General features: G+C 42.5%; 2 protein-coding genes across 9 annotated transcripts; one reads left to right on the forward strand and one right to left on the reverse strand.

The window, feature by feature from the left end:
- On the reverse strand, nt 1-14,712 carry DNAJA1 (DnaJ heat shock protein family (Hsp40) member A1). Of its 2 annotated transcripts, none has more exons than XM_024251782.3 (9): nt 14,006-14,228; nt 13,309-13,450; nt 12,934-13,111; nt 9,946-10,050; nt 9,275-9,502; nt 5,582-5,696; nt 3,215-3,330; nt 2,789-2,889; nt 1-1,223 (listed from the first exon to the last, which is right to left on the reverse strand). In XM_024251782.3, exons 2-9 carry the CDS (start codon nt 13,438-13,440, stop codon nt 1,005-1,007), a joined length of 1,194 nt encoding a protein of 397 aa, XP_024107550.1. In that variant the 5' UTR covers nt 13,441-13,450; nt 14,006-14,228; the 3' UTR covers nt 1-1,004.
- Nucleotides 14,336-26,081, forward strand: LOC100441073 (EKC/KEOPS complex subunit LAGE3-like). 7 transcript variants are annotated; one of them, XM_063713983.1, is made up of 3 exons: nt 14,336-14,511; nt 17,975-18,155; nt 19,709-20,777. In XM_063713983.1, exon 3 carries the CDS (start codon nt 19,743-19,745, stop codon nt 20,172-20,174), a length of 432 nt encoding a protein of 143 aa, XP_063570053.1. In that variant the 5' UTR covers nt 14,336-14,511; nt 17,975-18,155; nt 19,709-19,742; the 3' UTR covers nt 20,175-20,777. The 7 variants fall into 7 exon arrangements, 6 of the variants coding, with proteins under 6 accessions (XP_063570053.1, XP_063570052.1, XP_054375733.2 ...); XM_063713982.1 differs by lacking the exon at nt 14,336-14,511 and adding an exon at nt 14,974-15,099; XM_054519758.2 differs by lacking the exon at nt 14,336-14,511 and adding an exon at nt 14,989-15,123.

Genomic DNA, 26,081 nt, shown 5'->3' on the forward strand with positions numbered 1-26,081 from the left:
TTGGAGATGCTTTGTAATTAGTATATTAAGGAGACAATACATTTCAAGAATTGCTTAAATTCTGATACCCAGATTTAAGCATGTGAACATATGAGACTTTTAAACATAACAATTAAAGCTATTCATCATAATTTGCTATACTACCAACATTACTTTGGAGCGAAAGTCAAATGGTTTAAAGTAATCCTGTAACATACCTAAAGAACACCTTCCTATATTACGCATGCAAATTCTCCACGTAAAGGTCTTTTCACTTTAATTTCTATGTTACCCAGCTCTGAAGTCACTACTTGGGCTTATTATGGTCCACAGACAAGGAGGGGGGCAAATGACCAGGACTGGTCAAGATATATATGGAGATATATATATATGAATGGCACAGCAGAAGGAAACACAATTCTGGAAGTGCAAGCTTTCAAGAAGCAGCATATTATGATAAACCCCTCCTACATAAAGGTATCATTTTTATCACTGATACCACAGGATAAATTATATATTACGCCATCTTCAAGTAACAGTTGAGGCAACAGAATAAATGCAGAGGCATTACAATGAATCCCACTTAATATAAAGAACTATACAGACCAACACTTCTCTACAAAATTTTTTTTTCCTCATTGCCAGTTAAATACAGAGTTTACTTTCATAGCTTAACAATGAAGGGTCATACACTGAAGCCAATACATATACCTAGCATTTCAGTCTAAGCTTGTCCACGTACATAGCTGAAGTCAATTACAAGGTTTGGCCTAGAAATGCTAGGGGAACTTCTTTGTAGTTTTTACAGGTATTAAACTTCATCTTGCAAACTGAAGTCATCATACATACAGGGCAAAGTCAGAGCTTTTATATTTGCATTTATTCTTCATTTAACTTTTTAAAACACTACTATAGTTGAATATTAAAACAAAAACAAGAGCAAGTAGTGAGCATATTATGATTACAGTCCTTCACTCATTCACTACTGCACATTAAATGCCAGCAGTGAGTTATTCACTGGCCCATTAAGATGTCTGACACTGAACACCACCTCTGGGATGATGTTCATCATCCTCATATGCTTCTCCATTGTAGTGGCGCCGTCTTTCCTGATTTGGATCAAAGTCCACCAGTTCTACTTGATCCATCTCATCAGTCTCTTCCACTTCCTTCCTCTCGGGTAGGAGTTTTTCCAGCAAAGACAGTTTATCAGGAGAGAGAAAGCCATTCTCAGGAAAGTTTACCTTCAAAAGAAACTTTCACTGTTTAATCTGATTTCATCATTAGCTCCCTTAGAGTATCATGGACCCATTTTCCCCAGAAAAACACATGTAAACACATAATATTTAGGTGAATCTGCCAATCTCAGGTTAGAACAGGCTCTAAAAAGGCACAGTGCATAGCACTCTGAACTACAGTTCAAGGATTATGACCAGAAGTCAGGCTTTATTAAAAATGACTGTATTAAATAAAACTGCACTTTAACAACCATTGTTCTATCCAGCAAACTGACTTTTTATACCAAAACCCATCCTGCAACAGCCTAACCCTTCTTACGACATATTTAAACAAAGCTATTCTTACTCTCAAAAGGGTAGTTCTTTCTTATCCAAAGATGTTTTTAGGCCAGGCACGGTGGCTCATACAATTGGGATTACAAATCCCAACACACTTTGGGAGGCTGACATGGGCACATCACCTGAGGTCAGGAGTTTGAGACCAGCCTGGCCAATATGGTGAAACCCCATCTCTACTAAAAAGCCCAGCGTGGTGGCGGGCACCTGTAATCCCAGCTACTCAGGAGGCTGAGGCAGGAGAATTGCTTGAACCCAGGAGGTGGAGGTTACAGTGATCCAGGATCGCACCACTGCACTCCAGCCTGGGTGACAGAGCAAGACTCCTGTCTCAAAAAGGAAAAAAAAAAGTTTTAATTAATATTTTTATGGTGACAGGCCAATTTAAGACTCAGGAAAATGACTGGATTGCTTTATACCTATTAACAAATCAAGCATTACACTATTTTGCCAAGAAATCTGCAATTATTATAAAGCGCCTCTCAACTTTAAGATGCCAGTTACCACCTTTCATTAGTAAAATACCCACCTTGTCCCACAAACCCTTCCCACAACCTATCTTTAAATATCCAATTAATGATGCAAAAAACCCCATCCTCAACTTGTTAACAAAGAATGCTCAACATGATAGGAGTAAGTAGTTATTAGGTAAATTTTCTTTTTTCTTTTTTTGAGACAGGGTCTCATTCTGTCACCCAGGTTGAAGTACAGTGACACGATCTTGATTCACTGCAGCCTTGACCACCTACGCTCAAGCAATCCTCCCACCTCAGCCTCCTGAGTAGCTAGGACTACAGGTGTGTGCCACCATGCCTGGCTAATTTTTGTATTTTTTGTAGAGATGGGGTTTTGCCATGTTGCCCAGGCTGGCCTGGAACTCCTGAGCTCAAGCGATCCACCTGTCTCGGCCTCCCAAAGCACTGGGATTATAGGCGTGCGCCAGTGGCACATGGCCAGACCCATATATTTCTTGCTGAGGAAAAATATAAGTTTCAGGTTCTCTGGCATTCAGAAATTTTAATTCTTTTTTTTTTTTTTTTTTAAGAGACAGGGTTTCACTATGTTGCCCAGGCTGTTCTCAAAACTCCTGGGCTCAAGGCATCCTCCTGCCTCAGCCTCTCAAAATGGGGGGATTACAGGCATGAGGTACTCACACCTGGCTGAAATTTTACTTTTTTATCAGATTTTAGTAAGCCAATTGTTCTCAAGTATTCTTAAAGTACATTACAGCTTACCTTAAATTCGATGATTAGGCGACCCTTTTCGTATGGTCTACGATAAATTGGCATGCCTTCATTTAGTACACACTTGATATCTCCATGCTTGACAATCTGACCTAAAAACATTGAAGCCAAGTTCTTCCTTAAGTATGGTCACATTTTTATGAGGCAGGGAATATAAAGAACAGAGCACTGTCCTAGCTCATTGGCAGGAGTAAAACTTATGTGGCAAAGCAATCCTGTTACCTTTCACTTACGGGTTTTCCAAGGGCTGACAAGAGAGCCAAGACCTTATAACTTCATCTAAGCCCAGAGAAGGATATGTAACCGAGAAAGAAAAACAATGGGTTTCCCTCAGTGCCTACACTACACTTTGTTATCAGGAGACAAGGAAAATACTAGAATAGAAAAGAGAAGCTTAAGCTTGCCTAGTTCCCATACCTGGATGAGAGGTGATGACGATGGTTCGGTTGTCAAGAGTAGATATTGGCTTCTGGAAGCCACACAATGCTTCAACCAGCTGTATGTCCATACACATGAAAAGGTCTTCTCCTCGTCTGCATAAAATATGACACAAATTTATATTTTTCAAATCACCAATCAGTAGATGTACCAAAGCAGGCTGTTTTTTGGTTTAATAAAAGCAAAGGGTCTTTTACAAAGACACCCTTTTCTTCCCCCATTGTAAAAATCAAGCAGAGCAGAGATCTGGGAAGAGCAAACACGTGGAACCTGCCAGCCCCGTTTCCTAGATAAAGATTCAAAGTCATTCCACACACTCTAGGCAGCCTTTACCATTTACCATCCGTGAATTATTTCATTACCTAATTTTAAATCTGGTTTCTCAGAGAGAAAAAAAAAAAAACTCCCAAGAGTGAGGGTTAGGCCGGGCACTGTGGTTCGCATCTGTAATTCCAGCACTTTGGGAGGCTGAGGAGGGTGGATCACCTAAGGTCTGAAGTTCAAGACCAGCCTGGCCAACATGGTGAAACCCCATCTCTACTAAAAATACAAAAAATCAGCTGGGCATGGTGGCACGCACCTGTAGTTCCAGCTACTCGGGAGGCTGAGGCAGACTTGAATCTGGAGGCAGAGGTTGCAGTGAATTGAGATTGTGCCACTGCACTCTAGCCTGGGCAGGGTCCTAGATAATTTAGACTCTATGAAATTAAACAATGAGGATATGTTCAATTTAAAGGGACTGTAACAATTTCCTCATTGATGAACCTGAAATAATAGTTCCTGGCATATTGTGAGTGAACACAGCCTTTCATATTTAACGTAATAGCCCACTTCCTCCTTCTCATGCTTAGACTTTCCCTTTCCAACCCATATTAATAAAACATCTTCAGGCCGGGCGCGGTGGCTCATGCCTGTAATCCCAGCACTTTGGGAGGCCGAGGCTGGTGGATTGCCTAAGGTCAGGAGTTCGATACCAGCCTGGCCAACATGGTGAAACCCATCTCTACTAAAAATACAAAAATTAGCTGGGCGTGGTGGTGGGCGCCTGTAATCCCAGCTACTCAGGAGGCTGAGGTGAGAGAATCGCTTGAACCCGGGAGTTGGAGGTTGCAGTGAGCCAAGATCTCACCATCGCACTCCAGCCTGGGCCTGTTGAGCGAAACTCCGTCTCAAAAAAATAAATAAATAAATAAATAAAACATCTTTAATACCCTTCTCAAATGACAGCATCAAAAGCCTGAGCTTGACAACATTTCCCATTATCTTCAGACATTTGTAAAATATTAGTCTTTCTTTTTTTTTTGAGACCAAGTTTCGCTCTTTTTGCCCAGGCTGGAGTGCAATGGCACCATCTCAACTCACCGCGACCTCCGCCTCCCGGGTTCAAATGATTCTCCTGCCTCAGGGCCTGCCACCACGCCTGGCTGATTTTTAAATTTTTAACAGAGATGGCATTTCACCATGTTGGCTAGGCTGGTCTTGAACTCCTGATCATCCGCCTCGGCCTCCCAAAGTGTTGGGATTACAGGCGTAAGCCACCAAACCCAGCCGAAATATTAATTAATCCTAAACTAGTTTAAGATGTTCCCAATTTCACCTCCAGTCCATTAAAGAAAAAAAAAAAAAAAAAAAAGATGGGCTCTTAACTGTCACCCAGGCTAGAATGCAGTGGCGTGATCATAACCTTGAACTCCTGAGTTCAAGCCACTCTTCTGCCTCAGCCTCCCCAGTAGCTAGGACTCCTGGCCTCAAGTGATTCTCCCACCTCAGCCTCCCAAGTTGCTGGGAATATAGCATGCACAGAGGGTGTTATGTTAGCCATGGATCACAAACATTTGCTGTTAATCATCAATCTTTCTTGTGCTTCAGTGTTCATCATACTCGTTATTTAGCTCAAAATGGTAGACCTGAATTTATACTTAGTATTGAGTTCCAATTTAAGTTTCCTACAGAGATGCTTTTGGGTATTTATAATTAAAAGCAATTCAATTTATCATAAACGAGATTGAAAACTGGTGAGAGCTTTAAGGCACTTAAATTGTTTTACAAAGATTGAGGGCAAATTTTTGTCCGGGGATGTTTTCCCCATCTGCTGCTTAGGTTCACACAAAACATCTAATTGAAACACATTTTCACCGTTCCATACTTAACAGACAAAAAGCTAAAAATCTGATCCTATGTATTCAACCTCTTATGATCTGAATCAATGGTTAACAATCTTCCCGAGAAATAGGTTCTAAGAGTAATGGAAAACACTTTAAAAAAAAAAACAAAAAAAAACAAAAAACAAAACCAACAACCCAAATATGTAAGATATCAATTTGAGTGGTTGATAAAAGTCTTTACCGAGTAAAAACAGCATGGTCCTTCTGATCTAACACAATGATAATATCGCCTGGCTCCAGTCCTGGTTCTTGGTCTCCTTCACCATGGAATGTTATCTTCTGGCCATCTTTCATGCCTAAAAACAAAACATTAATTTTATACTCTTATTAAATATCCAACTAAGGTCAGAATCATAAAATCTATACACAGATGTTTGTTTATGCATAAAAATCACAGAAATGACTAAGAAAGCCCACTTAAGTAGTTCAGTCCAATTTCCTCCTGAAGAAAGGTATCATAGTGGAGAACACAAACTCTAGAGGCAAAGAGACTAGCCTTCAAATCTCAGAGCTGCTATTCACTGGCTGGATTACCCTGGCGAAGTAAGCTGCATATCCTTTCCAAGTTTCAACTTTCCCACAGACACCTACATCTCATTAGCAATATTTAGAGTATTAACTAAACAGGTATATGCTGGTATTAAACCATGACTGGCAAACACTGGTTATAACCAAAAAATGTTAATTAACTATTTTAATTTCATTACTTATAACACATCAAATTACTTCTATTAAAAGTGTAACAGCAATGTAAATCAAGACCCTTCTCTCTATTGTAGTATTTATATATAAAACTAAAAAAATTTTAAATCTATAATCTTCTCTTGAGATAGGATCTTGCTCTGTTGCCTAGGCTGGAGTGCGGTGGCACAAACATGGCTCACTACAGCCTCCATCTCCTGGGCTCAAGTGATCCTCCCACCTCAGCCTCCCGAGTAGCCAGGACCACAGACCAGCTAATTTTTGAATTTTTTTTTTTTTTTCATAGAGATGGGGGTTCTCATATCGCTCAGGCTGGTCTTGAACTACTGGGCTCAAGGGATCCTCCTGTCTCGGCATCCTATAGTGTTAGGATTACAGACCTGAGCCCCTGTGCCTGAAAATCCGTATTTTTAAGAACTATTCAGTATAGTCCCCTTAAAAAAAGGGTAATTACACTTTGGGAGGCCAAGTCAGGAGGATACCCTGAGGATAGCACCCTGGAGCACAGGAGTTCGAGACCTTGTCTCATTTAAATTAAAACAAACAAGCAAACAAAACAATCAGTACTAGACACTCCCTTAGCCCATGTGGTCCATAAAATACAAGGAGAGGAGTATTTTCTAACAGGGCAAAAAACACGCCTTTTTTTTTTTTAACTGAGACTTCCCTGCCCCTCACCTCTGACCCACATATTTTAGTTCAGTAAGGGTTTGGGCAACGTCTCTTAGAACATAACTCATGTAAGAAAACCTGTGTTTGTAGAGTATTACACCAAAGCAGTTATCTCCTGATTATTTCCCAAGATCACTCTGGTTACCTAACAGAGCAGTCGTGTTTCACCTTTTCGTATGGAAAATATTAATCCTGTATAAACAGAGCCAACAGTACAATGAATTCCTACATATCCATCCAATTTGACTTCAGCAGTTACTAACTCATGACTAATATTTCACGTATTACACCCCTACGCATGCCCCCCACATATACTTTCAAGCAAACTCCAACTATATCCATTAACCCACAAATACTTCAGTATGTACCTCTTAAATAAGGACTTAAAGCGCTATCAGTATCATACACTGACAAAATTAAACAATCTGTTTTTAATCGTGTATTGAGGCAAAATAACTTGTTATGCTAGGGAAGCAATTAAACTCAGCTAGGTTTTCCTGAATAAAGAGCAAGGGTAGGCATAGCACAAATGCCTTCACTTGCTATACAGTTAGGGCATTAATTTCAAGTTCTCACTTACAGTCCATTGTTGATAGGTTCTTGGAAATTGCTTTAAATGAAATGACACATAACAAGACCAATTTTTTTCCCCTCATCTGTGTTATAGTGACATGACATTATTTGAGGACCTGCATGACATTATTTGAGGCATTCTGCTAGAAGTCCCAGTTTCCAAGAACCTATCAACAACGTTAAGACTTACTCTATATGCTATTGGTATCAAGAACACCTCAGAGTATAAACCTTAGGCATGGGCCCACTAAGGGGGAAACAGATTTATTAAGTTCAACAACTGGCCACGGAAACTTATTTTTACCTTTCAATGTACTACATTCTTGGGTGGAAAACCCTGGGGGTCAGAAAGGCCAGTATCATGAGTCACATGATAGAATCCTATTGCAGCCACTTATGTTAATGTAGATTTGTATATTAATATGGAAATATGTTCAAATATTAACAGTTCCAGATTGGTATCATACCATAGTACAGTATAATAGTAGAACCATTTATAAACAGCAAAATCTGAAAAGAGATTACCATAATGTTGATTTAAGTTTCCTTCTGGGGTTATATACATTTCTTAAAATTTCTGCAATGTATTGCTGTAATACATTTTAAAATGTTTTTGCAAGTTGACAAGAGTAAAATTTAAAAATTGACAAATCAATCAAATCCCAAGAATACAAAAAAAAGGTTATATAGTTATTTCTAAATCTGGAGCCCAATGGGTAGGGAAGTGTCAAGTCTAAAAAAAGCAAAAGTAGTCTAAATTATTTCAAATCAATTAACGGAGCATTTAAATATAATAGATGGGCAAGTAAACCAATTAAGTGGGCCAATACGCTTATTTAAACAAGTCCAGGCCAGGTGTGGTGGCACACACCTGTAATCCCAGCATTTTAGGAGGCCAAGGCAGGCAGATCATTTGAGGTCAAGAGTTTGAGACCAGCCTAACATGGTGAAACCCCATCTCTACTGAAAATACAAAAAAAATTAGCCAGGTGTGGTGGTGCACACCTGTAGTCCCAGCTACCTGGGAAGCTGAGGCAGGAGAATCGCTTGAACCCAGGAGGCGGAGGTTAGAGTGAGCCAAGATCGCATCACTGCACTCCAGCCTGGGCAACACAGCAAGACTCTATCTCAGAAAAAAACAAAAACAAAAACATGCCAATTAGTTTAAAAAATAAACATGAGGCTGGGTGCGGTAGCTTATGCCTGTAATCCCAGCACTTTGGGAGCCCGAGGCAGGTCATCACCTGAGGTCAGGTGTTCGAGATCAGCCTGGCCAACATGATGAAACCCCATCTCTACTAAAAATACAAAACATTAACCGGGCATGGTGCTGGGTGCCTATAATCCCAGGTACTTGGGAGGCTGAGGCAGAAGAACTGCTTGAACCCGGGAGGCAGAAGTTACAATGAGCTGAGATCGCGCCATTGCACACTCCAGCCTGGGAAACAAGAGCGAAACTCCGTCTCCGAAAAAACAAACAAAAAAAACCATGAATTTTAATCAGATCCAATTCTTCACCTAACTCCCCTTTCAAATCCTTAAAAGTATGCCTATTCCTTGATCTAGTAACTCCTAATTAAGAATGTGTACAATTAATTCTAATTTTTTAAAAGATAGAAGAACTATGGTTTAACAGGAGAGAATTAAGTTTGGAACACTATTCAATCATTTACAGGACCACTGATTTCAAAAGATGATCCTGTTATATTAAATGAGGAGATTCCTAATATATTCTGTATTAGTAATATACCAATGTGCAAAATTATGTCTGGATGGAAGCACATTATTTACTAAGCTGCTAAGAGTTATTTCTGATTGATAGGATCATATATAACCTAATTAAGAATGGTTTTTAAACAATTATAAAATGTTAATAATAAATCTGCCACAGCATTCAAGACTTCAGAATAAGTAACTCAGAACTCACCTTTGTCAATATGAACTTCTAGAATTTTCTTCTCTCGAACTATCTTCCTTCCGTTGCAGCTTTTACATCTATCTTTAGGACTGATCCGCTCCCCATGGCCCTGGCACTCCATGCACACAGACTGAATTTGCTGAACCATTCCAGGTCCTATCTGATGAATTCTTATTTGCATTCCAGTACCTCGGCAATTGGGACAGCACTCTACTGCTCCTTTCTTACCTCCTCTACCTAAATTTAAAAAGAACATTAAATAATGTATGAATTAGTAGTGTATACAATAGTAAATGTTTTAAGAAGACAATTCCTAAATGCTATACTTTTAATATTTCCGAAGTCTGATGGAATGCTACCCTCTGAATGTACAAGTGATGAGATCGTTCTAATGAGTTTCATTCTTATTAGAACATACTTTATTTCCAATAAATAACTTTTACTTACTACAAAAAAGATACCAAACTAGCTTGATCCCAACTGTATTTAAAATATACACAGAAAAAAGTGCTGATATTTCTTTAGGTGGCAGGTTTTCAGTTGGTTTTCTTCCTATCTGCCCTCCCCTCCCCCAAAATCTAGGTAGTGTACATGAGTCAATTTTACGTATCTAGGAAGTCTTAGCTCCATTTTCAGGTGTCATATTAAAGATGTTAAAAAAAAAAAAAAAAAAACCATACCTTCACATTTGTCACAAATCACATTCTTTTGCAGAGCCAGTTTTCTTGTTGCACCATTATATAAGTCTTCTAGGGTTACTGAGAGCTGATGTACAACATTTTTACCTAAAACAAAATATTTCTCATTACAAATCTGTTTAAGATGCTGGATCTCATTTGTGCTAAAGGCACTATAAAGAATGTGGCAAAGGATAATAAAAGATGAGCCTCACAGGGTACATCTGTTGACTACCTACTATATACACAGAATGTTCACGTTATCACAGATGATCCTCAAACTGTGATGTAATCACAGATGAGGGAAAATCAGGTCAGAGATTAAATATTTGCCTAAGGGCACAGACGTGGCCATCTTGGAAATATGGTAAGCAAAAGCATTACCTTCAAAGTCACTTGAGAAAAACCAATGTTATTTAAAAGGGCACATTTCACAATAATCCAAACATTCATTTCTGTCACAATATATTTTTTGAAGCTTTCACTTCATACCGTATTGAGCAACATGGCCAATTACTTCATCCAAAAATTCTGTAGCACAGTAAATTCTCATTAATCAAGACTGGCCAGGGAAGCTGATGTATTTATTGAGTCACCACAGAAGCGTATCAATTTCTACTTCTTCCTGATTTAGTAGAAAACAGCCCATTTACTGCTGGGCCAGCACCGGTTGTTTTGAAGGCCAAATTTCTCGTGCCTTTTATAATAGCGTTGCCCAACAGAACTTTCTGCAGCGATAAATGTTTTATATCTGTTCTATCCAACGTAGCAGCCACCAATCACATGTGCTTATTGAGCATGTAAATGTGGCCATTTAGACTAAGAAACCGTATTTTTGTTTTTGTCTTAAATTAATGGAGCCACACATGGCCAGTGGCTACTAAGGAGTGCCTTACTTCACTTAAATCAGAATAGGAAATGGAAGGTCAAGATCTCATAAGGACACTGAGGTTAGAAGTATGAAGTCACCTGCTAATAAGTTAATAAGTTCCTAGCTAGTGATCCTTCCACAAGGACTTATTCACAACAGTATTATTGCCTTTCCTCCAACTGAAAAAAGTTCTCAAACTCGTTTCTGTACAACATGCCTAATGAACATTTTAACTTTCTAATCAAGCATTAAATACCATTAATTACGTCCTTCTGCTTATAGTTCCACCTTTAGTTTTGGCACGCTAAAATCTAGCTGCCCTTATTTTGAACAGTGTTGAGTATAAGGAAGGAAAAATAAAGCTTCTAGAGCTTGATGAAGTGCATTTCCCCAAAAATAACCTCTCAATATGATCTAAAGCCACATAAAAGAGCTTGCCAATGTTAACCTGCAGGTCAGTTCTTTGTAAGGTAAGTGAAAAACCACCACTACTTTTTTGTGGACAAATTCTAACGATTAACTAAGCAAGTCATTTGGATTGTGGACTTTCTTTTTAAGGAATTTAAGTATCTTAATAAAAACATAATCCTTTCCTTGAAGATCTTTAAAGAAAAACTGAATAAACAATTTCCCAAATCTTTCTGAACCTTAAGAAGCTCAAAGTGAAACTTAATGGCTTGGCCATTCATTCTAAAACTGGTTCTGCTCATCAGCCCTTATTTGCATACAATATACTGGGAATAAAGTGAGACTGATTTCTCTTGAACATTTTACTCCTATGAGCAGTATTTCTAGAGCCCATAGGCCACTTTCCTGATACATTAGATACATAATTTTGACACAATAAAGCTGAAACAAGATTAGATAGGTGGCAGGCAACAAACCAGTTTTCAGCCCTGGCTCTGTTGCCTTGCTATATGAGCTTGAAGAAGTTTTAGGTTTCTGAACTTTAACTTACTCCCATTTGAAAAAGGCCACTGTACCTACCATCAAATTCCTTTGGGGAGTCAGGGAACACCAAATAAGATCTGTAAAAAGGGCTTGGAAAATTATATTGCTATGTACTTTGTCCTATTTTTTTTTTTTTGGAGACAGAGTCTCGCTGTGTTGCCCAGGCTGGAGTGTAGTGTAATTGGGCGATCTCAGCTCACTGCAACCTCCACCTCCTGGGTTCAAGCGACTCTCCTGTTTCAGCCCTCCCGAGTAACTGGGATTACAGGCACGCACCACCATGCTTGGCTAATTTTTGGATTTTTGTTTTTTTGTGACAGAGATTCACTCTTGTTGCCCAGGCTGGAGTGCAGTGGCGTGACCTCTGTTCACTGCAACCTCCGCCTCCAGGGTTCAAGCGATTCTGCTGCCTCAGCCTCCAGAGGAGCTGGGATTGCAGACGCCCACCACCACGCCCAGCTAATTCTGTATTTTTATAGAGATGGGGTTTCACCATCTTGGCCAGGCTGGTCTCGAACCCTGACCTCAGGTGATCCACCCACCTCGGCCTCCCAAAGTGCTGGGATTACACGTATGAGCCACAGCACGCAGCCTGTTCTCATAATTTGTTTGATAATATCTAAGATTTTTGGAAGCAGTCATTTGCTACCACTCTGTTGGCTATTTTTTAGGTCCCTTAAATCTCATTTTAAAAAAACGACACCACTGGCTGGGCATGGTGGCTCACACCTGTAATCCCAGCACTCTGGGAGGCCAAGGCAGGTGGATCACCTGAGGTTTGCAGTTCAAGACCAGCGTGACCAACATGATGAAACCCCATCTCTACTAAAAATACAAAATTAGCCGGGTTTGGTGGCGCATGGCTGTAATCCCAGCTACTTGGGAGGCTGAGGCAGGAGAATCGCTTGAACCCGGGAGGTGGAGGTTGCTGTGAGCTGAGACCACGCCGTGGCTCTCCAGGCTGGGCAGTAAAAGGGAAACTCCGTCTCAAGAAAAAAAAAAAAAAACACAACAAAAAAACACGACACCATAAATCAGAGGCAGTTTGTGGTCAGTTTGCAACATTATACCAACATGTAAACAAGCATTTAAAATGGGTGACTTCTCAAAGATCTGCTCTGACCAACAGCTAACTTTAGTTAGCTGCACAAAGACTAGATTCTTCTTACCTCTCCTTTCTCTCTGCATCCTTCCTCCTCCTCCAAAAAACATATCAAAGATGTCCATGGGGGAGCCAAAACCGCCACCTGCTCCACCCTCTTTAATTGCCTGTTCTCCTCCTTTGTCATATAATTCCCTTTTCTTTGCATCAGAGAGAACTTCGTAAGCTTGAGAAATCTGTTTAAACTGTTTGAGAAAAGAGGAGTGAATTTCATTTTTTAAAAAAACAAGTGTTACCTAGCTACATTACACTTGATCTTAGCTAAAAAGACCGAGAAGTGATCATAGTTACTATATGAGATACTCGATTTCAGGCCATAATAGAAATACTATACGTCTGGCAAAAAACTATTCAGATATGTTTTAGAATAGATACTACTCACCTTCTCTCCTTCATTTGGATTCTTATCAGGATGGTACTTCAAGGCCAGTTTCCTATAAGCCTTTTTCAATTCTTCCTGAGTAGCATTGGGTTTGACCCCCAAAACATCGTAGTAAGTTGTTTCTTTCACCATCTTCTACTGCCTGAAATAAGAAAATGCAACTTTAACCGGCTTTCAACTGGTAGTTTTTAATTAATAAAAAAGAGAGCTAAGGCCAAGCAATCTCTCTGCAAAATCCGATAAGAACACCACCTTCCCTAAATTTCACCAAAAAGGTAACAATTCCTGCGATAATTCAGCTATAAACTCCAACAGACAAAACAAACTAATAATCATTATCGGGAAATAATTCGAGAGCCGCCTTCTAGCAGCTGGTTCCCATTTTCCCACACCAAAGCTTCCATACTAATATAACACAACTATTATCTGGATTCTTCCCGTTTGCCCTAGAGGCGGTGACAGTTGTAACCAAAAGAAGCACTGATATGTTCAGTCCATCGGTCATTACACTATCACTGTCTTTTCCAAATCTGATAAACTCCATATACTCTCCAGAAAAAGACATCTGGGCACACAGTGGTGGGGGGGAGTGGTTTATAGAACAGGTTACTGGCTCCACACAGCAAGCCCTCCACCGCCCACGGCTTACAGCTTCTCCAGCCGAATCCCTCTCGCCCCTCAGGCTGGCAGAGCTTACCTGCCAGGTTTCCCCTTGCACTTGGCGCTGACCGATTTCCTTCCTTTCTCCCTCCCACCCTGGACTCAAGTGGCGGTGGGGAAAGCCCAGCCCTCAACAAACAAAGGGAGGGGAAACAGGGAAAGCGAAAGCAAAAGCCGCAGTCTCCGCCCGGCTCCCCCAGCAGCCCCTCGCCCCTGCCTCCCTGTGCGCGTGCGCAGGGTCGCCAACACCCCCCCCCGCCCCCCCGAGCGAGCACGGACGGGGAGGGTGGCCGCGGGGGCGCGCACGGAGGGGCAGCCGAAGACAGTAGCTCCTTGGAGATCCCAGGCTGGGGAGGGAGGGAGGTCTAGGAAAGGTCTCGGGCCCATTCACTGTGCGTGCCGGGGATGGGTTGCCTCGGCACCACACCAGCCCTCCAAAAGGGAAATCGTGGGCCCAAGAACTGACAGCGGTCCTACCCACGCGGCCAACTGCCTCCCGACCGCGGCTCCAACGGTTTCCCGGCGCCAACGGCGCCAGCCAGGGTACTAGGGGAAGCGTGAGGGCTCAAACTCACCGGTGCGGGCTGAGGCCGGTGTGTGAGGGAGCGGGAAGGAGCGCGGAGCTGTGCGCACCCCGGGTAGTTACCGCTCCTCCGCTTCTCACCGAGCGTTCTGGAAAGTTCCGCCCGGCGCGCCGCAGCCGTCGTCTTTTGTAGCCGAACCCGGGCGCGTCACCCGCCGGAAGTCCCGCCCTTCTCGGCCGCTGCCACCTCCCCGCCGTTACCTGGGCAACGGCGCGGGGGCGCACGGGTCGGGAGGAGCTGCGCCGAAAGGCCTTGTGGGGGTTGGTGCTAGCGCGGCTTCCCGGCGCTCGTGGAATCTTCTGGAGCCCTTTTCTCCACTTAGCGAGCCTGAGAGTGCGGAAGTCTCCGGCTGGTGGGGCATGGCCCAGGAGCAGTGCAAGTCCTAGGGTTCCCAAACCTGTGGGGTGGCCGCCTTGGCCCGCGAGGGCGGGAAGGACTCGGGTACAGTGACCCAGCGGGAGCTGTGTGTGAACGGGAAAGCTCTTGGAACAGCCTTGCCCCCCCTCCCACCCTCCTACGGGTGCCTCTTTCTCTTTCTGGGAACGCGGTGAGCAAAAAATGCTTGAGCCAGGTGGGTCTAGTCCCCAGACCAATAGCATAGGCCTTGGGTCTTGCTGTTTTTCACGCGTGGTCCAAGGCGGCATAATTAATCAAATTGTGAAGTTGTTAGGGCTCTTTGTGCAAGTCTAGGCCCCTAGACACATGTTTTTTGCCCTGGACCTCGCTGATTCCTGCAGATTGAGCGCAGTGTGTCTGGGAGTGAGCTAAGCAGTGAAACGTTTGGACCGTCTTTGATTCACAGAGGGCCGTGGACTCCTCTGGTCAGGTTTTCACCCAGTTTGGCTACAGAGTAGCAGCAAGAGTGTCTAACTAAAACAATTGGTTTAATTATTTGACCTAACTTTTAAATCCTACGGGTCAGGGAACCTGGATGTACAATCTGCAACGTGAGACCTCGGACTTGAAAATGGTACCACGGGGACTTAATGGGAGTTGGGGTCCGCTTCTTTATCCAGGGACACAGCAGGTATGTCAGTATCTAGCACCAAGAAAGATGGAGTTTGCCACGCTCGGTGGCTCACGTGTGTAATCCCAGCACTTTGGGACGCCAGCGTGGGCTGATTGCGTGAGCTCAGAAGTTTGATACCAGCCCAAGCAACATGGTGAAACCCCGTCTCGATTTAAAACAAAAACAAAACTGGAGATGCAGAGTTGAAAAGCCCCAGTTAGACTTTAGTGAGAAGCCCAACAAGTCAACAGACTGCCAGGGAAACCATGAGGTAGAAGTCAGTAGGGGAGAGCCTCCTGTATTAACCTGATAGTTCAGAGAGAGTTTCCTTGGGAAAGTGGCAATTGAGCTGAGTTTTGAAAACGGGAGGAGAGCAGTGGACAAAGCACAGGGGAAGGCTATAGTAAGGTGTGGAAGAATATGATGTTTTTAGGAAATTGCAACTAATTGGATATAGCCATAGCCATAGCTAAGGGAGCTAGAATAGCCGGAGGTGAGGCTTCAAAGCTATTTAGGGCATGCCTTTGTCTGTTGGTATATATGCTACGCTAAGAATTCTAAACTTATCCTTGGAAGCATCCTCATGCTGCCTCTTCAGCCTTTTCTCTTTCATTAATTTTAACTGTGCATTCCAGTCACAGAACTATCTGCAGTTTCCCATATACACCTTTTCACCTTCGTGTGCTTTTGCATTGGCTGACAGACACCTGATTTTTTTCAATCGTAGGTGTTGCCTTCTCAAGTATCACCTCTGGTATAAAGTTTTTTGTTTAAACCGTTAGTAAACGTCTAATATTACCAGGCAGTGTACTAGGGCTTTGTAATACAAAAATCATGTAAGTCAGGCCGGGCGCCGTGCCTCACGCCTGTGATCCCAGCACTTTGGAAGGCCAAGGTGGGCGGATCACCTGAGATCCGGAGTTCTAGACCAGCCTGGCCAACTTGGTGAAACCCCTCTCTACTAAAAATAGAAACAATTAGCCAGGTATGGTGGCACGTGCCTGTAGTCCCACCTTCTCGGGAGGCTGTGGCAGGAGAATCGCTTGAACCTGGGAGGCGGAGGTTGCACTGAGCAGAGATGGTGCCGCTATACTCCAGCCTGGTTGACAGAGCAAGACTCTGTCGAGTCTCAGAAAAAAAAAAAATCACATAAGTCGTGGTCCCTGCCTTCAAGGAGCTCACAACGTAGGGAACCAGAAACATAAACAGTTGAGTGTTAAATGCTAATAAAGGAAGAGTAGGTGGTGCATGGTGGCTCAAGCCTGTAATCCCAGCACTTTGGGAGGCCAAGGCAGGCGGATCCCTTGAGTCCCGGAGTTTGAGACCAGCCTGAGCAACATAATAAGACCTCGTTTCTACAAAAATTAGAGTTAGTATGGTGGTGTGGGCCTGTACTCCCAGCTACTTGGGAGGCTGAGGCAGGAGGATGGACCTGGGAGGTCAAGGCTGCAGTGAGTGGTGATTGCACCAGTGAACCTCAGCCTGGGCGACAGAGCAATACCCTGTCTAAAAACGAAACTAACAAAAAAGTTAACACTTTTAAGAAGCATTCTTACGTAAAGTAAAATAAAAAAACTAGCAATAACTTTGTATGTGGTCTTCGTTTGTATAGAAATGGGATCATTATGCAAGCTGTTTATAGCTTGCCCTTTTCACTTTGTCATCTTACTATGTCAGGATAAATACTAATCTGCCTTGTTATCTTTAATGGCACAGTATGCATGCACCATAATTTATTCCCCTACTGATGAACATTTCAGCAATTTCCAGTGTTTTACAAACTGCTGCAGAGAAATGAGCAAATACGGCTTTGAGTACTCATGCAAGTATTTCTGTTGGATGGACAGCTAGAATTGAAATTGCTGAGTCAACATTAATGTAGATTTAAAATTGTAATAAATAAGTTTCCATACTGGTTTGTAACTGCTTCCAGCAGTGTGTGAGTGGGCCTTGCCAACATGAGGTCCTTTTGTTGTTAAATCTTTGCTAAGCTTGGAGATAAAAAGTGATATCTTATTGTTTCGAGTTTCTTTGTTAGTAAGTTTAACCATGTTTTAAATGTTTACTGACTCTCCTGTCAGCTGTTCGTATTATTTTACCATTTTTCTGTGGTGTAATTCCACTATTTTAATAATAGCCCTTTTAGGGATAGGTATTAGTCTGTCATGTGTTACAATTTTTTTCTTTAGTATATTGTTAGCTTTTTACTTAGTATCTATATGTATATTTTTGGGCCATATAAAGATTTTTATGTAGATAAATTGTGACTCTTCCTTTTTGGCCTTTTTCTTCTCTCCAGCTTCCCCTTCATCAGTCCAGCATTATAAATATAAATCTGTTGTCCCAGGTTTACAGGTTACGTCTAATACTTTCATTGTTTCCCTTTTTTTTCTTTTCTTTTTTTAATTAACAGCTTTGATGTGTTGCCCAGGCTGGCCTCGAACTCCTAGGCTCAAGTGATTCTCCTGCCTCAGCCTCTTCAGTACTTGGCACTACAGACACCTGCCACTGCATCTGGAATCATTGTTCCATTTTAAACTTAAATTTTTTATTCCATCTAAAAGTTATTTTGGTGTAAGGACTGAGGATTATTTGTAAGTAACTGATCTTTATTTTTCTCCAAATGGCAAGCTAGTTTGTCTAACACTAATCTTATTTTTCCTGACTAATGTGAAATCCACCCCACAGCCTTTTTTTTGTATGTGTAGAGATAGGGTCTTCCTATGTTGCCCAGGCTGTTCTTGAACTCCTGGGCTCAAGCAGTTCTCCTGCCTTGGCCTCCCAAAGTGCTGGTATTATAGGCGTGAGCCACCACACCTGGCCACCACTTTTGATGTATACTAAATTTCCACTGAAATACATGGTACTACTTCCCTTCATTGTTCTTGCTTTTTAGAATATTCCTTGCATTTTTTGAGTATGTTTATTCTTCCAGAGGAACTTAGGAATATTTCTGGCAGATTCCCCCCAAATCCCATTGTGAGTTTTATTGTGATTACAGTGATTTTATATATCAGTTTGGAGAGAATTAACATGTTTAAAATGTTGAATCTTCCTACTCATGAACATATAACTGTATATTTATTTTCTTCATTTTTTAAACTAGGTCTTCATCATTTCTTCTTAAATGTGTAACTAGGCATTTATTTCAGTGGGATATTTCATACTTTCTTTTTTTTTTGAGACAGAGTTTCTCTTTGCCCAGGCTGGGTGCAATGGAGCCATCTCGGCTCACTGCAGCCTCTGCCTCCCGGGTTCAAGCGATTCTCCTGCCTCAGCTTCCCGAGTAGCTGGGATTACAGGCGTGCTCCACCACGCCTGGCTAATTTTGTATTTTTTAGTAGAGACAGGGCTTCTCCATGTTGGCCAGGCTGGTCTTGAACTCCCAACCTCAGGTGATCCGCCCACCTTGGCCTCCCAAAGTGCTGGGATTACAGGCGTGAGCCCCCATGCCTGGCCAATAACTCAATAACCACATGGCCGTAAGTGTTCATAGAGGTAGCTGGAGATGGCTGGAGGCCTGGCAGGAGCCAAGTAATAAGGGCTTGGGCATTATGCTAAAAAGTTTGAATTTTATTTTGAAGGCGCTTGAGAGACGCTGGAGGATTTTAGGGATGGGGTGATACAACCTGTGACAGCTGACTTTTTGTTTCTTTCTCTTTCCTTATCTGTTCTTTCTTTTGTGAGGACTTGCCAGGCACTGCGCTAAACGCTCTATAAATGTTGCCATATTGTAATCCTCACAGTAATCCTTGTTTTGGAGCTGATTTGATTACGTTTAAATTTCACCATAATCACTTGGGTGCTAATGTGAAGGTTGGATTCTTAGCAGGTTTTTATGGTGAGCGATCAGATCAGAAATGATGAGGCCTAAATAGAAGAAATGGAGAGGGAGAAAAATAAATACAAATATAAAAACGTAAAGTCTTCAGGTAGAGTCATGGTGACTTGATGCAGAGGTGGGGAGGAGGAATGACTTCCAGCTTTCTGGCTCGAGCAACAGGGTGGTTGGAGATGCCCTTCCTGGGATAGGGAGCCCAGAAGGAGGAAGAGGAGGAAGCAGCCAGGGTAGGAGCAAAATTGGGTGAAGGAAAAGGTGAGTCCAGGTTTGAATGAGTACAACTACAGCTATACTTTTTTCCTTTAGTTTAAAAAGAAAAGGAGTCAGAGCCGCGGCGGTCATGCGGGACGTGGATGCAGACGCAGGCGGAGGCGCCAACTGCGGGGATGGCCAGGGTGATCACAGCTGCCCCGGGGGCGCGGACACCCCGGCAGCTCCGGCCAGCAGAGCTCCCCTACCGCACGCGTCAGGTCCTGGCAGAGACGCGGCGTCTGTGGCCAGGGGGCCAGGAATGCGGCCGCACATATTCACCCTCAGCGTGCCTTTCCCGACCCCCTTAGAGGCAGAAATTGCCCATGGGTCCCTGGCTCCAGATGCCGAGCCTCACCAAAGGGTGGTTGGGAAGGATCTCACAGTGAGCGGCAGGATCCTGGCCGTCCGCTGGAAAGCTGAAGACTGTCGCCTGCTCCGAATTTTCGTTATCAACTTTCTCGACCATCTTTCTCTGGTGGTGCGGACCCTGCAGCACTTTGGGCCCCCAGTTTCCCGCTAAACCTGGCCTGGGAAAATGTGGCGAGGTCTAACCTTGCGTCTCCTCCTAGGCAGTGCATCCATCCTCCCTAGGGCAGGGAATTCCCACAGTTGCTACTTTCCTGGGAGGGCCTCATGGTCGGCCTGTACTGCCTTTGTGTGCTCAGGGGCCCCTTGTTTTCTCTGGTTCTTAAATGTTTGTTACCACAGAAAATAAAACTGAGCTACTATTAAAAAGAAAAAAAAAATTTTTATTGGCACAAAGTGGAAAGTAAATCCTAACAAATGCTATGTTTTATGTTTGTATAAATTAATTTAAATTTCTTGGAATATTTAGTTTTTAATTAACTGGAGCCAGATTTTTATTTATTTATTTATGTAGTTTTTGAGTAGCACCAATTTGTTGTGGTTCTTCTCTTCTGACTATGTACAATTTCAGTCTTTTTATGAACTCTCTCCTTCATTCCTACCCCCACTCGCCACCCCTCATTTTTTAAACTGAACTTTTTATTTAAGAATAGTTTTAGATTTGCGGAAAAGTTGTCAGGATAGTAGAGTTCCCATTATTCTGCACTCAGTCTTACCTGTTGTTAAAATTTACATTAAAATGGTACAGTTCCCACAACCAATGAATCAACGTTGATACATTATTATTAACTAAAGTTCGTTCTTTATTTGGGTTTCCTTAATTTTTTCCTTTTCTGTTCCAGGATCCTACCCAGGACACCACATTACTTTGAGTTGTCATGTCTCTTTAGTCTCATCTTGACTGTGGCAGTTTCTCAGACTTTACTTATTTTTAAGGACCTTGACAGTTTTGAGGAGTACATATCTTTCTTTTTGAGACGGAGTCCCGCACTGTTGCCTGGGCTGGAGCGCAATGGCGTGATCTTGGGTCACTGCAACCTCCGCCTCCCAGGTTCCAGCAATTCTCTTGCCTCAGCCTCCCCAGTAGCTGGGATTACAGGTGCCTGCCACCACGCCTGGCTAATTTTTTGTATTTTTAGTAGAGACAGGGTTTCACTATGTTGGCCAGGCTGGTCTTGAACTCCTGACCTCGTGATCCACCCGCCACGGCCTGCCAAAGTGCTGGGATTACCGGCATGAGCCACAGCCCCTGGGGAAGTACAGTCTTTTTTTTTTTTTTTTGAGACGAAGTCTTGCTCTTGTTCCCCAGGCTGGAGTGCAATGGCACAATCTCGGCTCACTGCAACCTCCGCCTCCTGGGTTCAAGTGATTCTCTTGCCTCAGCCTCCCGAGTAGCTGGGATTACAGGTACTTGCCACCACGTCTGGCTAATTTTTGTATTTTTAGTAGAGACGGGGTTTCACCATGTTGGCCAGGCTGGTCTCGAACTCCTGACCTCAGGTGATCCACCCGCCTCGGCCTTCCATCGTAGTAGAGATGGTGAAACCTCATCTCTATTAAAAATACAAAAATTATCCAAGGCGTAGTGGCATGTGCCTGTAGTCCCAGCTACTCTAGACTGAGGCAGGAGAATCACTTGAACCCAGCAGGCAGAAGTTGCAGTGAGCTGAGATCGTGCCACTGCGCTCTAGCCTGGGTGACAGAGCGAGACTTCGTCTCAAAAAAAAAAAAAAAAAAAAATTAAATAAAAAATAAAATTTTGGTTTTCATTTCTGATTCCTGGCCAGAGGTCCTAAAACCGTTGAAATTTCCTAAGTGATAAGAGTGAAAGTGGTATCTTGTTATTCATAACAAGCTCCTTTCAATCACATCTGAGATTATATTAATGAAGTGACTTTTGGAGAGCCCGAGAAAGAATGGGAGGGGTGTGGGGGAGGGGGGCGCTAGTTGCTAGGGGTACTAAGCAAGTGATTAGAGGGTTGGAACTTTCAGCTTCACACCATGACCTCCAGGGAGGAGAAAGCGGCTGGATATTACCAGTGGGCAATGGCCTAATCAATCATGCTTACATAATGAAGCCTCAATAAAGAAACCCTAACCAAAGGGGTTTGGAGAGCTTGCAGGTTGGTGTTGGAAGGATTGAGCTCCTGGAGAGGGCCTTGAAGATCCCTATCCCTTCCCCAAACTGAGAAATGTAAAAATTATTTCTAAGTTCTGTGAGCTGTTCTAGCAAATTATTGACTCTAAGGAGGCGGTTGTGAGAACCTCTGTGCTGTGGTCTGAATGTTTGTGTCCTATCAGAATTCATAAATTGGAAATCCCGAAGTTGATGGTATTCAGAGATGGGGCCTTTGGGAAGTGACTACATCATGGGATTAGTGCCCTTACAAAAGAAACCCAGGAGAGCTTGTGAGTCCCTTCTGTCATGTGAGGACACAGCTCTGTCTACAAACCAGGAAACAGGCCCTCACCAGACACCCATTCAGCTGGTGCCTTGATCCTGGACTTTCTAGCTTACACAAATGAGAAATAAGTTTCTGGTGTTTGTAAGCTACCCAGTTAATGGCATGTTATAACAGCTCAAATAGATGAAGACACCCCGATTCATAGCCAGTCTATCAGAAGTACAGGAGACCCTGGACTTGCTATTGGTATCTTAAGTTGGAGGTAGTATTGTGAGACTGAGCCCTTAACCTGTGGGATGTGCAATAATGTTGGATAATTAGTGTCCACATTGAATTAAATTGTAGGATACCCAGTTGGTGTCTGCAGAGAATTAGAGAATTGTTTGGTTTGAGGCCCCTCCACCCCCGACATTTGGTTCAAAGTATTACGAATAGAGGAACGGTTTTATTTTTAGGCAAAGATTTTTGTCTGTTTTGTTTTATAGTATATCCCAAGCATCTAGAACACTGCCTGGTACAGAGTTGGTACTCAGTAAATTATGAATGAATATGCATTTTGCCAGAATTTGTGCCAGGTACTGGGCGTATAGTTGTGAAAAAGCGGAGATGGTTCCTGGCCTCTTAGAACGTCCAGCCCAGCACTACACAGTCCAGTGATTTTTCTGCCTGCCTGGGCTGCCTTCCTCTAACATCAGAGTGACTAATTGCTGAGCTCAGAGTAGACTTTCCTCTTAGCAGTGAGTACTTTTCAGATAGTTTTGTTCTTATGCTTTTTTTAATTCTAAAAAAATGAGGGGGGGAGTGTAATGCATTCTATTTAGTCACTCTAAGTTAAAAGTCCACAATTTTCCTCAATACAGAGACAAAATAGTGTTGTCTTTAAAGCTCCAGGCCTGGTAGGGAGCCGAAAGAAGTCATGGGGTACATTCAGTTTACTTTTTCTTTCCTTTATTTTTTTAAACCTAAAGGAAGATGGTTGTAATGTTTTATACTACCGAAGAGTGAAAGGATGTGCAGTAAACATGTTTATTGCTGTCTTTTTTGTAAACTGGATTGCTTCATTTATGAGATCCTGACCTATTTCTTGAGATCTTCTGTGTGCTGTTTGTTGAAATGAATTTTTACATGGCTAAAACGCTTAAGAAAAAAAGCTAAAATTGAGTGCATTGAGAGATTATCTGCTGGTTCAGCACACTTCAGATGTTGTGTCACAAACAATACTTTCTCTCACCCTGTTCTCACACAGGCAATCACACCATCACGGGAAACTCCAAGGTTGGGAATATACCTGAAAAGTGGAAAGAGTTTGGGAAGAATACTGCTGCACAGATATGAGACTGAACAAAATGACTTTTAATAGCCCTTCAAAATCTCAGACTCTTGGTCTAGATAATACAAACTCCTAGATCCCATTTGGCATCGTTTATTTAAAAAAATTCAGTTGATAACATTTTGTGTGTATACATCTTCTAGATAATTATTTTAATTCTTCACCTCACCTTGTTGTCAGATGTATTCTAACTTAAGTTTGATATTTCATCTGAATTTCCTTCCCTGCACAAAAATTCAGATGCGGATATGAATTGCTTTGCCCCATAATCTTGTTGTCAGAAAAAAATTGATGAAAGGAAACTCTCATGGAAATAGCTTTGATTAGTTATAAACAATTTCAGTGTGTCCTATAAGCCCATGATATGACACCAAGATCTACTCTGTAAGATTAAAGAAAAGTTTTCTTGCATGCATGTGGCAGCAACCTTGTTTTAAGATGGGTGTATTGTGACATTCTCGACAAAACACAGAACAAAAGAAAATACAGGCCGGGCGTGGTGGCTCACACCTGTAATCCCAGCACTTTGGGAGGCTGAGGCAGGCAGATCACGAGGTCAGGAGTTCAAGGCCAGCCTGGCCAACATAGTGAAACCCTGTCTCTACTAAAAATACAAAAATTAGCGGGGCATGATGGTGTGTGGCTGTAATGCCAGCTACTCGGGAGGCTGAGGCAGGAGAATCACTTGAACCCGGGAGGTGGAGGTTCAGTGAGCTGAGAGCGTGCCATTGCACTCCAGCCTGGGCAATAGAGTGAGGCTCCGTCTCAAGAAAAGAAAAGAAAATACAACTCAAGCAATGAACCTTATGCAAGATCTTCTCTAATGCCTTTGATAATTTATGAGGCGTTATTACTTGTGTTCCCACATCACCCAGTGTACACACCTCCATCATAGCATTTATGCAGATGTGTATAATGTATTATAAACATTGAAGGCAATGCTTTCTTCCAGAAGGGTTCACAGCCACTTCCAAGGATACAACAAACAAACAGAGACAATATACCCTAAGATGCCATACCTTAAAAGTGTGGAGAATGAAAAAAATAAAAACACGGTAGTAACAAAATGGAACCAGAGAGAAAGCTAAAATGCATACAAGAATGACCTTCACATTTGCTACAGCTGGGCCATGAATTTGTCTCTAAACTGACAGCCTCATTGGTCTCACAATTCATGGTATCTGAAGATAAAACATCAATCCAGTACTCTGGAGAAGTAAAACTATTCCTAGAATGGAGATCAGATTGGAATGTCTCCCAGGGATGCTTATAAAGAGCACATTGTGTTATGTGAGGAGCAGTGTCCTTGACAGTATCCCTGACCGGGTGACCAGTGCAGAGGGATGCCTCTGATGGCAGCACAACAAAGGGCAATTTGCTGAGCTACAGCAATGCTTCTAGGTTGGAGGACTGTCTTGGTGATCATGGCTTAGCAATGTTTTATCTCCAGCACCTAGTTTAGTAATTGGCATATAGCAAGTGTCAAGAAGTGTTTGTTGAGTGAATGTCTAATGGACAAGACCCAGTTTAAGGGCCCCCTTTAGGGTGGCTCCCCTGATTACCAAGACCTGATGTCCTGCTCCCCAGCTATGCATCCTTTTTTTAAGGATGTCCTGCTCCCCAGCTATGCATCCTTTTGTTAAGCTGTTAAGTGGTACAGCTATGGAATATTTATTCTACTGTTGGGTTAAACTGCCATTTTCTACCACCTACCATGATTTCTAATAAACTGCCCTTTAGATATTTTTGTGTTAAATTTCCCACATCTTCTCCAAATATGGGAGTGAGGCCAGGGGTGTTTGTTCATACACACTTGCTGGTGGTGGTAGTGGTGGTTCATCAAGAAAGTCCTGTACTTACCACGCTGAGAGGTCAGTCCTCAGGTAACCTTATGAGTGCTATTGGCTTAGACTCCTACATCCAGGTTGTCCCTCAGAGCAGAGGCAGGGCTGGTAATGGTGCCAGAGTAGGCCTTTGCCATCAGTTTCTGTGCTGAGCATTGGGAAGACCTAGACACAAGCCACAGTGGTATCAGCATTAAAAAGGACTCTGCACTGAATTAGCAGCTACTGACTAGGGGCTCTTTACACTCCTGTTGGGATATTGGAGTTGGGTTGAGTGCATAGGTTGGAGTTCAGTTATTTTTAGCTGCCAGAGTTAGAGCCCTAGGGGTGAGGCCTGATGTAAAAGTCTTTCTTCCTGGTGGTTGCCCCCACCTGTCATTTCTGACTTTCATCTCCCTGTTATCACTGACATTGAAAAGCCATTTTAGAGCAGGAGCTTGGTCTTTTTTTTTTTTTTTTTTTAGACGGAGTCTCGCACTGTC

Source organism: Pongo abelii, chromosome 13, assembly GCF_028885655.2.
Source record: "Pongo abelii isolate AG06213 chromosome 13, NHGRI_mPonAbe1-v2.0_pri, whole genome shotgun sequence".
Classification (NCBI taxonomy): domain Eukaryota; kingdom Metazoa; phylum Chordata; class Mammalia; order Primates; family Hominidae; genus Pongo; species Pongo abelii.

Coding starts and splice junctions, on each gene's coding strand:
- DNAJA1 (XM_024251782.3), bottom strand. CDS start 13,440: ATGGTGAAAGAAACAACTTACTACGATGTTTTGGGGGTCAAACCCAAT. Junction 3,331..5,581: donor GACCATGCTGTTTTTACTCG/GTAAAGACTTTT, acceptor TATTTTATGCAG/ACGAGGAGAAGACCTTTTCA. Junction 2,890..3,214: donor CGTCATCACCTCTCATCCAG/GTATGGGAACTA, acceptor CAATGTTTTTAG/GTCAGATTGTCAAGCATGGA.
- LOC100441073 (XM_054519754.2), top strand. CDS start 15,539: ATGGGAGTTGGGGTCCGCTTCTTTATCCAGGGACACAGCAG. Junction 15,580..19,708: donor TTTATCCAGGGACACAGCAG/GTATGTCAGTAT, acceptor TTTTTCCTTTAG/TTTAAAAAGAAAAGGAGTCA.